This window comes from Dipodomys merriami, unplaced genomic scaffold, assembly GCF_024711535.1.
Source record: "Dipodomys merriami isolate MVZ:Mamm:240054 unplaced genomic scaffold, mDipMer1.0.p SCAF_533, whole genome shotgun sequence".
Lineage (NCBI taxonomy): Eukaryota > Metazoa > Chordata > Mammalia > Rodentia > Heteromyidae > Dipodomys > Dipodomys merriami.
This window is the reverse complement of record NW_027206106.1, coordinates 327,780-344,143: the sequence shown is the minus strand read 5'-3', so window position 1 is coordinate 344,143 and position 16,364 is coordinate 327,780. Positions and strand designations below refer to the sequence as shown.

Sequence of the window (16,364 nt, the reverse complement as noted above, 5' to 3'; positions counted from 1 at the left end):
CACACGTCGGCCCCTTACAGACGAGGCGGCTTAGAAGTGTAGTGTGTCTGTGCTCCTGCTCCATTGCCACGCATGTAAGGGCTTCCTGTTTTTCTCTTTTGCTGTTGATATCTTGCTTAATTCCAATCTTGGCAGAAATCACTATAATTGAAACAGCAGGGGTTTTTTTGACACTACCTTTATGTCCCAAGAATGGTCGATGGTGGTGAGACGTGGCGGTGCAGCACCGGGGAGGTGGGGACGCGAGGCCTCCCTGGGCCACACGGGGCTCGGGGTCACCCGGCTCCGTCACGAGAGCGTGCTGTGCGGCTGAGTGTGTGGTGTGCAACGGCGTCTTCCCAGGTGACAGCCACTTTGTTTTGTTGCCGTCCTGGGCCTTGAACTCAGGGCCTGGGCGCCGTCCCTGAGCTTCGTTTGCTCAAGGCTAGCGCTCTACCCCGTGAGCCACAGCGCCACTTCCTGTTTTTTCTCCCAGTGACTTTTCTGGCTGTTGGTCACGGAGAGAGGTGGTTTAAAGTCCAGTTACAATGTGCACCTGCTGTTTTCCCTTTGGGCTCCCTCTTCGATGCCGCAGGATTAGGCACGTGAGGGCTGTTCTGTAGCCCTGCTGGTGGGGAATGTTATACTGCAGGGCTCCTCCGAGCACACCCCTGACCCCTACACCCCACGCACATGCCCAGTGCCCCCTGACCCCTACACCCCACGCACATGCCCAGTGCCCCCTGACCCCTACACCCCACCAGCATGCCCAGTGCCCCCTGACCCCCTACACCCCACGCACATGCCCAGTGCCCCCTGACCCCTACACCCCACCAGCATGCCCAGTGCCCCTGACCCCCTACACCCCACGCGCATGCCCAGTGCCCCCTGACCCCTACACCCCACCAGCATGCCCAGTGCCCCCTGACCCCTACACCCCACCAGCATGCCCAGTGCCCCCGACCCCCTACACCCCACGCACATGCCCAGTGCCCCCTGACCCCTACACCCCACCAGCATGCCCAGTGCCCCCTGACCCCTACACCCCACGCACATGCCCAGTGCCCCCTGACCCCTACACCCCACCAGCATGCCCAGTACCCCCTGACCCCTACACCCCACGCACATGCCCAGTGCCCCCTGACCCCTACACCCCACGCGCATGCCCAGTGCCCCCTGACCCCTACACCCCACGCGCATGCCCAGTGCCCCCTGACCCCTACACCCCACGCACATGCCCAGTGCCCCCTGACCCCCTACACCCCACGCACATGCCCAGTGCCCCCTGACCCCTACACCCCATGCGCATGCCCAGTGCCCCCTGACCCCCTACACCCCACGCACATGCCCAGTGCCCCCTGACCCCTACACCCCACGCACATGCCCAGTGCCCCCTGACCCCTACACCCCACGCACATGCCCAGTGCCCCCTGACCCCCTACACCCCACGCACATGCCCAGTGCCCCCTGACCCCTACACCCCACGCACATGCCCAGTGCCCCCTGACCCCTACACCCCATGCGCATGCCCAGTGCCCCCTGACCCCTACACCCCACACACATGCCCAGTGCCCCCTGACCCCCTACACCCCACGCACATGCCCAGTGCCCCCTGACCCCCTACACCCCACGCACATGCCCAGTGCCCCCTGACCCCTACACCCCACGCGCATGCCCAGTGCCCCCTGACCCCTACACCCCACCAGCATGCCCAGTGCCCCCTGACCCCTACACCCCACGCACATGCCCAGTGCCCCCTGACCCCCTACACCCCACCGGCATGCCCAGTGCCCCCTGACCCCCTACACCCCATGCACATGCCCAGTGCCCCCTGACCCCTACACCCCATGCGCATGCCCAGTGCCCCCTGACCCCTACACCCCATGCGCATGCCCAGTGCCCCCTGACCCCCTACACCCCATGCACATGCCCAGTGCCCCCTGACCCCCTACACCCCACCGGCATGCCCAGTGCCCCCTGACCCCTACACCCCACGCACATGCCCAGTGCCCCCTGACCCCCTACACCCCACGCACATGCCCAGTGCCCCCTGATCCCTACACCCCACGCACATGCCCAGTGCCCCCTGACCCCCTACACCCCACGCACATGCCCAGTGCCCCCTGACCCCCTACACCCCACCAGCATGCCCAGTGCCCCCTGACCCCTACACCCCATGCGCATGCCCAGTGCCCCCTGACCCCTACACCCCATGCGCATGCCCAGTGCCCCCTGACCCCCTACACCCCACGCGCATGCCCAGTGCCCCCTGACCCCCTACACCCCACGCACATGCCCAGTGCCCCCTGACCCCCTACACCCCACCGGCATGCCCAGTGCCCCCTGACCCCTACACCCCACGCACATGCCCAGTGCCCCCTGACCCCTACACCCCACGCACATGCCCAGTGCCCCCTGACCCCTACACCCAACGCGCATGCCCAGTGCCCCCTGACCCCCTACACCCCACGCACATGCCCAGTGCCCCCTGACCCCCTACACCCCACGCGCATGCCCAGTGCTCCCTGACCCCCTACACCCAACTTGCATGCCCAGTGCCCCCTGACCCCCTACACCCCACGCACATGCCCAGTGCCCCCTGACCCCTACACCCCACGCACATGCCCAGTGCCCCCTGACCCCCTACACCCCACGCGCATGCCCAGTGCCCCCTGACCCCTACACCCCACCGGCATGCCCAGTGCCCCCTGACCCCTACACCCCACGCGCATGCCCAGTGCCCCCTGACCCCTACACCCCACCGGCATGCCCAGTGCCCCCTGACCCCTACACCCCACGCACATGCCCAGTGCCCCCTGACCCCTACACCCCATGCGCATGCCCAGTGCCCCCTGACCCCTACACCCCACCGGCATGCCCAGTGCCCCCTGACCCCTACACCCCACCGGCATGCCCGGTACCCACTCTACGCCCCACAAAGGTGCTCAGTGACCCTCTGTGCCCCACAGGTGTGCCAGTGACCCTGACTCCCCACAGGTGCCCAGCTCACCCCTGGGTGTGTTGCGCAGTACATCCTTTAACATGAGGCCTGGCGTCCTGCGTGGAGGACAGAGGTCACATGGACTCCGGGCTGTGTGGGCACCCCTGGGTCTGCCCGTCTCCCCCAGCCCCCAGTCCCGGCATTGCAGGGCTCCATCCTCCCCTGTGAGCACGGCTGTGTGGGAATTCTAGTCTAGAGCACTAAGCAGTGAATGCCATACGTACTCCTGTCCAAACCCAGAGAGCTTCAAGTGCAGGGAATGCGCTAAGCACAAGCCATGGGCTCCCCTGATGGATATACCAATATTGTGTCAGCAACGGGGAGCGCGGAGACTGGAAGAGAGGGTGTGGGGGGGGGTGGAAGGGGAAGGGGTGTGGGGGAGCACTGGGAGGGAGGAGACCGGGAGGGGGTGGGGGTGAAAGGGGAAGGGGTGTGGGGGACTCTGTTCATGGCGCCCTGTTTCTATGAACCTAACACTACTCTCAGAATATCCTCTGGTAACACGGTGATGAGCTGACTAGGGTGAGGATGGGCGAGGGAGCCTCTGTGGACAGGAATGACCGCAGAAGGTTGCTGCTCCATCTGCGATTGTGAGGGGGAGAGGTTAAAACACGGAGGGCCACCTGTGCCTCTGGTCAGGGATGCCGCAAGACAGGACACGCTCACACACGCATGTGGAGGGACACACTGTGCCGATGACAGCGGTGAGCGTGCGCACGCATGCACAGAGGGGACACTGCCGATGACAGCGGTGAGTGTGCGCACACGCATGCACAGAGGGGACACTGACAATGACAGCAGTGAGCGTGTGCACACGCATGCACAGAGGGGACACTGACAATGACAGCAGTGAGCGTGTGCACACGCATGCACAGAGGGGACACTGACAATGACAGCAGTGAGCGTGTGCACACGCATGCACAGAGGGGACACTGTGCCGATGACAGCGGTGAGCGTGCGCACACGCATGCACAGAGGGGACACTGTGCCGATGACAGCGGTGAGCGTGTGCACACGCATGTACAGAGGGGACACTGTGCCGATGACAGCGGTGAGCGTGCGCACACGCATGCACAGAGGGGACACTGATGACAGCGGTGAGCGTGTGCACACATGCACAGAGGGGACACTGACAATGACAGCAGTGAGCATGTGCACACGCATGCACAGAGGGGACACTGTGCCGATGACAGCGGTGAGCGTGTGCACACGCATGTACAGAGGGGACACTGTGCCGATGACAGCAGTGAGCGTGTGCACACGCATGTACAGAGGGGACACTGACAATGACAGCGGTGAGCGTGCACACGCATGTACAGAGGGGACACTGTGCCGATGACAGCAGTGAGCGTGTGCACACGCATGTGGAGGGGACACTGACAATGACAGCGGTGAGCGTGTGCACACACATGCACAGAGGACACACTGTGCCGATGACAGCGGTGAGCGTGTGCACACGCATGTACAGAGGGGACACTGATGACAGCAGTGAGCGTGTGCACACGCATGCACAGAGGACACACTGTGCCGATGATAGCAGTGAGTGTGCGCACACGCATGTACAGAGGGGACACTGACGATGACAGCGGTGAGTGCACACACGTACAGAGGACACACTGACGATGACAGCGGTGAGCGTGTGCACACGCATGCACATGCATGTACGGAGGAGCCTGTGGGTGGGAACAGCGAGCGTGTACTCGGTGAGGCTGGTGGTTGTTGGGTGAGGAAGTCGGCCCTCCTGCCGGGTGTCCAGCCCTGGGTCCGTGAGGCAGCCCCGGCCTGTGGGGCAGCTCCTGCTGGGCGTCCAGCCCCGGCCCGTGGGGCAGCTCCTGCCGGGCGTCCAGCCCCGGCCCGTGGGGCAGCTCCTGCCGGGTGTCCAACCCCGGTCCGTGGGGCAGCCCCGGCCCGTGGGGCAGCTCCTGCCGGGCGTCCAGCCCCGGCCCGTGGGGCAGCTCCTGCCGGGCGTCCAGCCCCGGCCCGTGGGGCAGTGGAGGCAGGCGGGCCTCCTTGGGCCGCAGGGCACTCTCCAGTCACACGCCGGCATTCCCCAGACCCATCCGCACCCCGCATCCTCCGCCACGGGCCATCCATCTCCCCAGGCTGCATGACCGCATGGCTGAGGGCATGCTCGAACCCCCGCGGGCAGCCTGCGCCGGGCGACCCCTGCCCCCGCCGTCCGCCCCGGGAGGAGGACGGGACACTCGCTGCTCGCCGACCAGAGCCCCGGGGACGCGGACCCCGCGGCCGAGCTCCTGCGGGCAGCCTGTCCGATGACAGAGGTGTGCTTTGCATTTTTGATGCATGGATTTGGTAAACTGTTTTCTTACTTTCTCCTAGACATCGCCTGGTGGTTTTACCAGTATCAGAGAGGTAAAAAAAGTTTAACTTCCTTGGTCACCTCACATGCAAAAGAAGAGTTTCTCCATCACATGTGTGTTTTGCAAATTAATCTCCTCGCTGGCCTTCCTGTGCCCTTGTGAGCACACTTGCCTTGTGTAGAAGTAGCTGGGAATGTTGCTTAAAAGATGCTTTGGTCCTCCTAGAAACTACCGTATTTTCCTTTCCTGACCCCAGGACCTCTGAAACCTCACTCGAGCTGATTCACAGCACAAGTTTAGTCACCGCGAACAACTCTGGGCCAGAATTTCTGTGATTCCTTGCTCCCCTTGGGTGATGACCTTCCATCTGTCCACGGTTTGGGAGGCAGATGTTCGCATCTGCGTGTATTATTTTTCTATGATCTGCTTCAAGTCTGTTGAGCAACAAAGAGAGGTGTGTTTAAATAGAAGAAATGGAGGGTCCGTAATGCAGAAGAAGACAGGCAGGTCAGGCAGCCCCAGGGTCAAACGCCCCTGGGCCAGGCCAGGAACATAAATGGACTAAGAGCGCCACGGGGCAGCGGGGCCCTGGAGGCTTGTGGCCAGTCCCCGCCCAGCAGCAGGACGGTTCCCCGGGGGGAGCCTGAGCCACCCACAGGCCAAATCATCCCATTTCCAAACAAACCCAGAAATCAAACACAGACTACACACAAGCAATATAGAGGAAAGAGCGTATTAGCGGCCAGTGTTCAGAACAGTACCTGAGCCTACGTATAGACAAGTATGTGTACATACACACGGCTAAGTGTAGCAGGCAGGTTTGAGGGCCACGCTTAACACCAGTGAGCAGAGGCGTACAGCGAGGGGCGAGCCTGACGGCCACGGGTTCCGGCCCCGAACGTCCACAGGCAGGCATTCTTCCAGATGTTGAACCCAAAGGCGTGGACGTCTTTATGTCTCTGACAACTAGAGGGTGGCAAACAAGCCAGGAGAAACAGCACCGGCCCTCGGTACGCTCTCAGTGCTGACCGGGGGCCTGCCCCTGGACAGCAGCAAGCCCCTTATTAATAAAGCCCAGTTCCACCGTAGGGAGTCTCGATAATTAGTGCGTTTTCAATGAAGCTGATGGGGCGCAAAAGTGCCGTGTCTGAATCAGAATTACCTTACCCTGCTCAAAGAAATGAGTCACCGGAAGGTGAGGGAGGGAACAGTACTGCCAAACAAGTCCGCCCCGCGTGTCGGTGAAACCGCTCGCTCCCTCCCTTGTGTGCCCGTGGCATTTGGCCGCCTGTTCTTTCCTTTCCTGTCTTCCTGTCAGTGGTGGGTCTTGAACTCTGGGCCTGGGCACTGTCCCTGAGCTCTTCAGCTCAAGGCAAGCGCTCCACCCCTTGAGCCACGGCACCACTTCCGGTTTTCTGGTGGTTCATTGGGGCAGGAAAGTCCGTGAGACTCTTATCTCCAATGAACCACCAGAAAACCGGAAGTGGCGCCCTGGCTCAAGGGGTAGAGCACTCGCCTTGAGCTGAAGAGCTGAAGGACAGCTCCAGGCCCCGAGTTCAAGCCCCACCACCGACAGGATGGACAGGAATGAGTTTAAGATAGACAGATATGTACGTCAGCATTCTACATTAGTCGTGGAGTTTTCTCCTTTCCTTCTCTTCTTTTTCCTTTTCTTTCCGAGAATTGGCCCTGTGATTTACAAAGCACCCTTTGTGTTTAGGTAATTGCTACTTAACTTGTTAGCTACAAACCAGGATACCAAGAGGCCTGCAAGCATGATGGCCAGCGGCGGCGGTGGCGTGTGTAAATGGGCTTCTGACCCGCACTGGGCTCGGCCTCACTCCAGCAGCATGAGTGTCCCATGTGGGCGAGAGCAGTCAGGAGCGGCGGAGCCTTGCCAGAGCGCTCACGCTTCTGTGGGAATCTGTGCAGGATAAAAACTTGAACGGATTCCTTTGGTGTGGGATCCAGGTTTGAGGAAGTGACAGGTGGCCGAGGAAATCGAGCCCAGCCGGCGTAGAGAACTGCGCTCGACAGCCCGCTGTGCGTGTGAGCAGGACTCAGCCGGACCTCACTCTGGCTCCTCGTGTGTGTGTGTGTGCGTGTGTGCGTGCGTGTGTGCGTGTGAGCAGGACTCAGCCGGACCTCACTCTGGGTCCTCGTGTGTGTGTGTATGTGCATGTGTGTGTGCGCATGTGTGTTGGGGGTGCGTGCATGTGTGTGTGCATGTGTGTGCAGGAGCTCAGCTGGGCCTCACTCTGGCTCCTCGTGTGTGTGTGCGCATGTGTGTGTGCGTGTGCGCATGTGCGTGTGCGTGTGCGCGCGTGTGCATGTGTGTGCGTGTGCATGTGTGTGCGCACGTGCGCGTGTGTGTGTGTGTGTGCAGAAGCTGGGCAGGCCCGTGAACTCTCTGACCCTTGGGTGGGAGGCGGCAGCTGCGTGTTTGAAGGACACCTCTGCACCGCGGTGCCCCACACACCGTGCCCTCGTGCGGTGGGGGCGGGGGGCAGTTCCCCCTCCGCTCTCCACAGCTGAGCACCCTTCAATGCCTGAGAAGCTGCTGTCTCTACAGAGCAGCTCCCATGTGAGTCATCTTCCTGGCACTTAACGGACACCGCACAGATCCCACAAGGCAGTATTTCGTGTGTCCTCATCTGAACTTCGTGCTGAGTTCATGGAGACAGCTCACGCTGCCTCTCTGAAACCATTGGCTCCCTTTGCTGGTGGAGGGGTGCTTCTAATGCCCCCAGCCTGCACCTTCAGGAGGCTCCAGGGGGCGATTTGAGCATGCAAGAGGATGTGTTGAAAGGGAGGATGTGTCCAGGAGGTGGCGGGGCAGTTGGTGACCGGGAGGAGAGGGGACAAGGCAGGGCCGTGAGACCTCTGCCCACCCCCCCGGAGTCCAGGCTGGTGTGACACAGGCCACGCTACAGGGCCACGCTCTGGTTCCAGATAAGATCGAAGATGAGCTGGAGATGACCGTGGTCTGCCACCGGCCCGAGGGCCTGGAGCAGCTCGAAGCCCAGACCAACTTCACCAAGCGGGAGCTCCAGGTCCTTTACCGAGGCTTCAAAAACGTAAGACACACCTAGAAGCAGGAGACCCAGGGAGGCCGGGATGGCCACACACCCCGGGGGCGGGGGGCGTGTGCGTGCATGAGCGTGTGTGTGTGTGTGTGTGTGTGTGTGTGTGTGTGTGTGTGTGTGTGCAACCATCCACCTGCCACAGGGATTTCCCACGCGCACAGTCGTAGGAGAACGCCAGCCCAGCACCCCCCCCCTCCCCTCCGCAGGAGTGCCCCAGCGGCGTGGTCAGCGAGGACACATTCAAGCAGATCTACGCCCAGTTCTTCCCGCACGGAGGTGAGTGCCCCCGCCCAGGCCTCCGGCCAGCAGCCGTCTGGTCCTCCGTCCACCGCTTCCCGACAGCCGAGCCTCCGGACCACGGGGCGGGGGGGGGGGGGCGCTGGAAGAGGTGGGCACGCGTCCGAGCACTCTGGAACCTCTGTGGAAAGGCGCTCTGAGGACGGGCCGGACACGGGGCCTCTCTCGGGCATTACCCCTCCCCCAGACACTGCAGTTTGGACCCGGCGTCCAGCTTGCCAGGCAGGTGCTCTGCTCTCTCTAGCCGTTGCAGCTGGGCCGGCCAGGCCCCGCTCCTCCTGTCCTCAAACCACCACGCTCCTCACCTCCGCCTCCAGAACAGCCTCCAGCCCCTGCTCCCAGCCTCCGTCTCTCTCTGCGGTCTCGGCCTCCTCTCTGGGGCCTCCAACCTTCACCCCCTCCCCTCCTTGTCTTGTAGACGCGAGCACCTACGCACACTACCTCTTCAACGCCTTCGACACCACCCAGGCAGGCTCCGTGAAGTTTGAGGTGCGGGCATCCCGGTCCCCCCTGGGAGCCCCTGGGGGGAGGGCTGGGCTCCCAGATGCTCTCAGCCAAGTCAGAGAATCACTGTTAACCAGTGCCCCGCTAAGACAGCAGGTGGAAGAGGAAACTTCCCTGCTCCCAGGGAAGTAAGAGCTCCTGCTCTGTGGACCTGCGCTTCGCACTAACCCATTTCACCGCCCGGCCACCTGCCAGCTGGGCTTTAGGATTTACCACTGCATTAGAGCAGGGCAGACAGACTGAGTTCAGAATACTGGGGAGTGGTCGGGGAGGGGTTTGAACTCGGGATGCTCCCGCGGCTCATGCTTATAGCTATTAGAGGAGACGGCCACACTGTCGCAAGCAACCGCCACCGTGGCAGCTGAGCCGCGGCAGCTGCGTCTCCCTGCCTGGAGGCCGGGCCCGGCGCCCCAAGCTGGCGGGGCGGGGCCTTCGTGTGAGCATGCCCCAGGCTGGCTCAGAGACACCCACCCCCCCCGTGGTCCCGTGGTTAACAGCGCTCTGGCCTTTTCAGTCTGGCTCAGACCCTGCCCACCCCCCCTACCCCCCCCCTGCCATGTCCCGTGGTTAACAGCCCTCTGGCCTTTTCCGCTTCTCAGGACTTTGTCACTGCACTGTCCATTTTGCTGAGAGGAACTGTCCATGAGAAACTAAGGTGGACGTTTAACCTGTACGACATCAACAAAGACGGATACATAAACAAGGAGGTGAGCCATGAAGGGGCTGGGCCACACAGCGAGCTCCTCCCCCCGGGAGCCCAGGGCGGGGACGCGGGGGTGCACCTGGGAGGACCGGCCGCGGGAGGACCCGCCGCAGGCAGGGCGCAGGACCCATGGCAGGCAGCACCCGAGGAAGCAGTTCCCAGGGAAGACGAGAGCACCCTGGGCCCGCGCTGGCTGCCACCCACACTGCCCCAGAATGGGGAACCGCCCTGAGCCGCCGCGGACCTCCACGCTGGACCCCACGGCCGTGGACGGGGCGGCCCGTGTGCGTCTAGCGCCGGTCCCGCCTAGACATTGCTGTGTCTCACTGGAGCGTGAGAGCCACGCGCTGGGCTTCTGCCCACCACACCTGACCTCAGCCCTGCCAGCGTCCGCTCTGGTCCACAGCTGACACTCAGAGCGCACAGCCAGCCCCAGGCCTTGTTCCCGCAGTCCTGTGTCTGCTCTGTGCAGACTGAGGGCTTCTTCCCTGTCCCGGAGACACGGGAGGGCATCAGGCCAGGCCTGGTGCGGGACAACATAGACGCCAGACCACGGCACGTCCACCCAGGGGCTCTGGAAGGTGTTGTGCCACGGGAAGGGTCCGAGTCGGGGGAGAGCCGCCAAGGGGAGGTGCTGCGTGTGACGCAGACAGACAGAGCCGCCGTGGAGGACCTGCCCGCGCCTGGCCAGTGGCCACACGGACGCCATTTCTCTAAGGCACTAACGGCTAAAACCGACTCCAAGATGGTGACAACACCCAAACGTCTCTATCATTTAGAGAAGTTGGATTCACAATTTAAAGTCTTTCCACCAGAGACGTGTTAGCCCACCCAGAAGGCTCTCTGGCAGATTCTAGTAATGATTATTACTATGATGTAGATAGATGTGATAGAGAAGGCAGGACCAGAAATACCTTAATAATCAAACCAGGAAAAAGTGCTTAGAAGAAAATGATAAGCCACTCTTTCTCGTGAGCGGAGACACTATTCGCTTCGGCCAACTGGATGCAAGTTAATCACAGTGATATAGAAAGAGCTGGAATCTATCCATGGCCAAGCGGGGCTGTTATTTGGGGGATGTAGAGCTGGTTTAACAAAGATGTCACTGTAAGTCACCGAGTCACCAGAATGTCAAGACAGACAAGACATTAGAGCAGTAAATGCACACTTCCTCGGCAAAAAGCCGACCCCTATGCCAGTCAGAGCAGCCAGCAGTCTGGGAGTCAAGCGGCTTTCCAGTCTGATCAGGGACATCTTCCCTGGCCTAGCCACCAGCATCCACGCGATGGTGGAAGAAGTCAGGGTTGAAACCAGGAATTTGAGGCCAGAAAAGCAAAAGGAATCCATGGGCTAGAGTAGGAATGGAGGATAAAAGCTGTCTTTATCTGTAAAGAAAGGTCTGTATGCACAGAACATTCTAAAGAGTCTGCAAAGACACTAGAAAGAACAGATGAGCTTAAGAAAGTAACAGTACACGAATTCTAGTTACAAAACTCACAGTTCTACCTACGTAATTAACAAGACAATTGAAAAACACAACTGAAAAATTTCCCTTAAAATAGCTTCAAAATAGCTTGTGGCAGATTCAGTAAAGTGGGCGAGACACACGTGGAAAACGTAGTGCACACGGAGCAGAAGACACAGCCTACGGATCAAACTCTGTCTAGGTTCACAGTCCCTCCAGGCTTCTGCAGCTTGACCTGAAATGCGTGTGAACATGCCAGGAGCCGACAGTGACCAGAGCACACGCGGCCGGACACGGGAGCAGGGCTGAACTCCCCTTATTCCACCACTGCATTGCACCTGGCGGGATGGTGGGCGAGGAGGTGCCCGCGAAGCTCAGAAGATCAACATAGATCACGGTGCGAGTGATCGCCCAGCGAGAGCCAACCGAGAGAAGGAAGGAGGTGACGGCCAGACGGTGGCCGTGGCCGGGGGTTCGGCCAGTCCTGCTGCAGCCACGTCGACCACAGTGTCGGCCACTTTCCTCTGGGTTGCGGAGGAAGCAGGGTGGGAAGTAGGCCTGGGTACACTCTGCGATTGCTGGAACGTCTCACAGAGGCGGAGCGAGATCTCCAGGGCGCACTGGCAGTCCTGACCATTGGCCCGCTTCCCGTGGAGGTTTAATCCGTCAGAACCTTCGCTCCTCGGGTTCTGAGGAGTGTTTGACCTGCCCCCACGTGTGGGTGGGGGGCGTGTGTGTCCCCCCCGCCCCGCACAGCGCCCCCTGGGGTCCCCGGGGGTCCCCCCCCCGCAGGCGACGGGTCGGGGCAGCTCTCTGACCCCTTCCACCTGCTGAGCCAGGCGAGGGGACGGGCGCCACGCGGTCACCTCACGCACCCTCCGTGTGTCCCAGGAGATGATGGACATCGTCAAGGCCATCTACGACATGATGGGGAAGTACACCTACCCCGTGCTCAAGGAGGACACGCCCCGGAGGCACGTGGACATCTTCTTCCAGGTGAGCCACGCACGGGGCCGGCCCGACGCTCGCACGGGGGCCATGCATGGGGCCACGCACGGGGGCCACGCATGGGGCCAGTCCGACACTTGCACGGGGCCACGCACGGGGCCGGCCCGACGCTCGCCCAGGGGCCACGCACGGGGCCGGCCCGACGCTCGCACAGGGGCCACGCACGGGGCCGGCCCAACGCTCGCACGGGGGCCACGCACGGGGCCACGCACGGGGGCCACGCACGGGGCCAGCCCGACGCTCGCACGGGGGCCACGCACTGGGCCACGCACGGGGGCCACGCATGGGGCCGGCCCGACGCTCGCATGGGTGAGCCACACACGGGGCCACGCACGGGGCCAGCCTGACGCTCGCATGGGTGAGCCACGCATGGGGGCCACGCACGGGGCCAGCCCGATGCTCGCACGGGGGCCACGCACGGGGGCCACACATGGGGCCGACGCTCGCACGGGGCCACACACCAGGCTGGCGTGTGCTGCTGTCTGAGACGCACACACCCCTCAGAAGTGCTGGGAGGAGCTGCGTGGGCAGAGAAGATTCCAGCCGTCCCACGCCGTGGCTGCGGAGGAGTCCGCAGGGGGCGGGAGTGAGGGCGGTGGGAATGGCAGAGCGGAGCCTCCCACCGCACAGCCCCCAAAGCTCCCGGTCAGCGGCAGAGTCGAGCCTCGGCCGCCGCTGCCCTCCCTGCGGGTCCCCCTGGACAACGCGGCCCTCGCGGTCCCTGTGAGCAGCGAGGGGATCTTTGGAGGCGGGCGGGTGGGGGCATCAGGTGGTGGGGACTCAGTCCTGGGGTGCTGGGTCGAGGCTGTGCCCGGCTGAGGGTGAGCGGTGCAGGGAGCGGGCCTGGCCCCCCCTCCCACACGCCTCCCCCCTCGCCCGCACCCGGTGCAGGGAGCAGGCCTGGCCCCCCGCCCGCCTCCCCCCCCGCCCGCACCCCGTGGCCCCGCTGGAGCCCACAGAGGGCAGCACCAGGCTCCCGACCTCCAGCTGCAAACCGTGAGCTCAGCCAGCTCCTTTTCCTTACCAACGACCAGCCTTGTGCACTTTGTTGCAAGCAGGAAACAGACCAACACAAAGCCCGGGGGTGCGGGAAGCGTGGGCCGCAGTGTGGTGAGAACGGATCCGTTTGCTGGTTTGGTTTGGTTGAGGATGTGCGTGCGGGCTTCAGGGCTCCAGAGCCAGCCCGAGCAGCCTCGTTCTCGGGACCCGCGGCAGGCGCTGCCTGCAGACCCCCCATTCTTTCCACGCTTCCTTTTGTGTCTTTCAGAAAATGGACAAAAATAAGGATGGCATTGTGACTTTAGATGAATTCCTGGAGTCCTGTCAGGAGGTAAGGGGAGACCAGGCATAGCACCCCAAAGTCTGGGAAGGAAAGCCTGCCATACTATCTCCTCCGGACACCGTCCTCACACGCCACAGGCCCGGCCATCTCCGCTCCCCGCCGGCCCGTGGCTGACCTGCTCCCAGCAGGGCCGAGCAGACGGCCAAGGCCAAGTCTGTTGGGAGGTACAGATCCATTGAGGTACAGATCCAGGAGACAAAGTAGCTTCCCAGGGGCAGCTCCCGCCTGCCCCTGGCTTTGCGACCTCCTGCTCCCTCTTGTCCGACCCCAAGGGAACAGCTGGAAAAACCAAATCTAGAACAAGCTCTCAAACCGGACGTGAGTCCAGGTTGAACCCAGGGCTTCCAGGGCTTCCAGCACGCCAGGCAAGTGTGCATTGCTTCTCACCTGCGCCATGCCCCGGCCCTGCCGCTCGCATCTGGTTTTGAGACAGGGTCTCATCATGAGCAGGATACGATAAAGACACCTTTACACCCCTGGGCACAACAGCCAAGAAATGGAAACGACCCAGATGCCCCCAACTGATGAAGGGATCCCAAAAATGTGGTCCCTACACACAGTGAAATTGTGCCCGGCCATTAGAAGGAACAGTGTCATTTGTGGGGAAATGGATGGACCTGATTTAAGCCCAGCTCAGAGACACAAACAGTGCATATTTTCTCTCATATGTGGAAGCTAGATCTAAAACACACCGGGACACGATAAATTATGTCTAAGCATTCACACACAGAGCACCAAAGGAGGAGACCGAGGGGAGGAACAGAGTGGCGCCATGCTTTTGTGCCTCTGATGATATAAAATGATATTTATTGAAATGAATTCCAGGAAATGGAAACAAGAGTTTTCCTTAAAAAAAAAAAAAAAAAAAAAAGGCTTAGCCGGCTGATAGAATGCAATTCGGTGGCGTGGACGCGGATCTTGTCTTCCGGATCTCTCTGAAGGCCTGAGGGGCGCTTCCTGCCTGGGCTGGGCGGGGGGGACACCCACGCAGGCGCGGGGGTGCACGGCGGCCCCCAGGGGGACCCGGGGCTCTAACCAGCGGCTCTCCCTCCTCTCTTCCCAGGACGACAACATCATGAGGTCTCTCCAGTTGTTCCAAAACGTCATGTGACTGGGCACTCAGCACCCGGCCCTCAGAGACACTACTAAACCCCCTTGTTCCGATTTTACACACCGACTCTTGGGACAGAAAACACCTTTTACACTTTGGACAACTTTCTAGGAAACCCGGTGTCACGTGGCCCCTCTCCGCCACCTTCTCCTCCTCCCGTCTTGAGAGAGACACGCTGAGATTTGAGTTTGTTCTGAAGCATGCCGTCTCTTCCCGCTGCCCTGGGGGAGGCCCCTGCTCGCGTGGGCACCGTGGTGCCCGGCTCGCTTCCACACCCCGGCCGCCGCCGCTGCGCCAGGCAGACCCTGCGAAGCAGGCAGCCCGAGGCCTGAGCCAGACGCGAGCCAGACACACGCGTCCTCTGAGGGCCTCCAAACCAATGTGCCTGTTGCTCTTCCCGCGGGGGGCGAGGGAGCGCTGTGGGAACAGTCGAACCCAGGGCACGGACTGGACACGGGTAAGATAGACCGACGATCACGCATGGCGCGACCCGACCACCCGCGGTCCACCTCGTTCGTCTGCAGAGTTCAAGACCAGTAATTCTCCCATTCTAGCATCTGGGCCCGGCGTGCGAGTCCCTTCCCGTCCCCATCCATCCATCCCTCCTCCCCGGCCTCCTCCCCCAGGCTGCATGCCCCGCCCAGGACATCCACATGCCTGCAAAATGCTGTAATTTTATACCATGTTCTAACCAATAAACACACTGTTTCTTACGCCGTCCATTGTTCCTTCCGTGACTGCACTGGATGAGAGGTGGGTCCGTTCACCAGCCTCCGTCCGCTGTTGGCACCCCCCCCAGGGCCCGCACCCCATCACGGGCATCGTGGAGACCACGCGCAAGCTCACCTTCGCAGGAGACCCTCCACGTCCTGCCGCGAGTCCTGCGTGCTACGCGCGCGCTGTCCGTGGAGGAGGAGGGCAAGGGAGCTCATCGGAGACTGCAGAGGCCATCCCTGCCGGCAGGAGACTCTGCGGGAACTCCACGCCCCGCTCTGTCCCCTGCCCCGGACTCCACCCCCCCCCCCCCCCCCCCCCCCCCCGCCGCCCAGCAGCGCCGTGCCCCACGCCCATGCCTCTGGCACAAGCAGGAAGTAAAAGGCACCCAAATTGGGAGGATGGAGTTAGACCAAGGCTGCAGGAAGTAAAAGGCACCCAAATTGGGAGGATGGAGTTAGACCAAGGCTGCGGAAAGTGTGATGGGTCCAGCAACAAACGCCGACAGCTAACGGGAGAGCTGAGCGGGAGCACGGGCGGTGAGATCCACTTCACACCCAGAAACTCCACGGCGTCTCCTCACACCCAAAGCTGACGTTCCGGCCAGCCTACGGCGCCCTCCTGATTGTGGTTTGCGATTAAATAAGCAATCCTCATCTCAACACCTCCAAACACAGACATTGAAATGAAAGGCACAACAGCACTCAAACAGCACTGAAAGTAATTCTCAGGGACAAAAGCAACACGTTCAATGCTGTGGGATCACTGATCTGCACAGCAGAGGAGTGGGGGCCGGGTCTGGGTGAGGCGGCTGTGTTCCTGGGGAGGACACA

The 16,364-nt window shown here is 61.8% G+C and overlaps 1 protein-coding gene across 5 annotated transcripts in view; it reads left to right on the top strand.

Moving 5' to 3' along the window:
* Positions 1-15,530, top strand: part of Kcnip1 (potassium voltage-gated channel interacting protein 1) — a 180,667-nt gene extending 165,137 nt beyond the window's left edge. For 3 of the 5 annotated variants that reach the window (XM_069999220.1, XM_069999222.1, XM_069999221.1), the window contains exons 2-8: positions 8,254-8,378; positions 8,594-8,663; positions 9,103-9,173; positions 9,788-9,895; positions 12,248-12,352; positions 13,632-13,694; positions 14,770-15,530. In XM_069999220.1, the coding sequence (XP_069855321.1) occupies positions 8,254-8,378; positions 8,594-8,663; positions 9,103-9,173; positions 9,788-9,895; positions 12,248-12,352; positions 13,632-13,694; positions 14,770-14,817 (590 nt within the window). In that variant the 3' untranslated portion in view covers positions 14,818-15,530. Of the gene's footprint in view, positions 1-5,320; positions 5,354-8,253; positions 8,379-8,593; positions 8,664-9,102; positions 9,174-9,787; positions 9,896-12,247; positions 12,353-13,631; positions 13,695-14,769 lie in introns of all 5 variants that reach the window. The other 2 variants (XM_069999218.1, XM_069999219.1) reach the window with 1 other exon arrangement.
* The last annotated feature ends 834 nt before the right edge of the window (positions 15,531-16,364 follow it).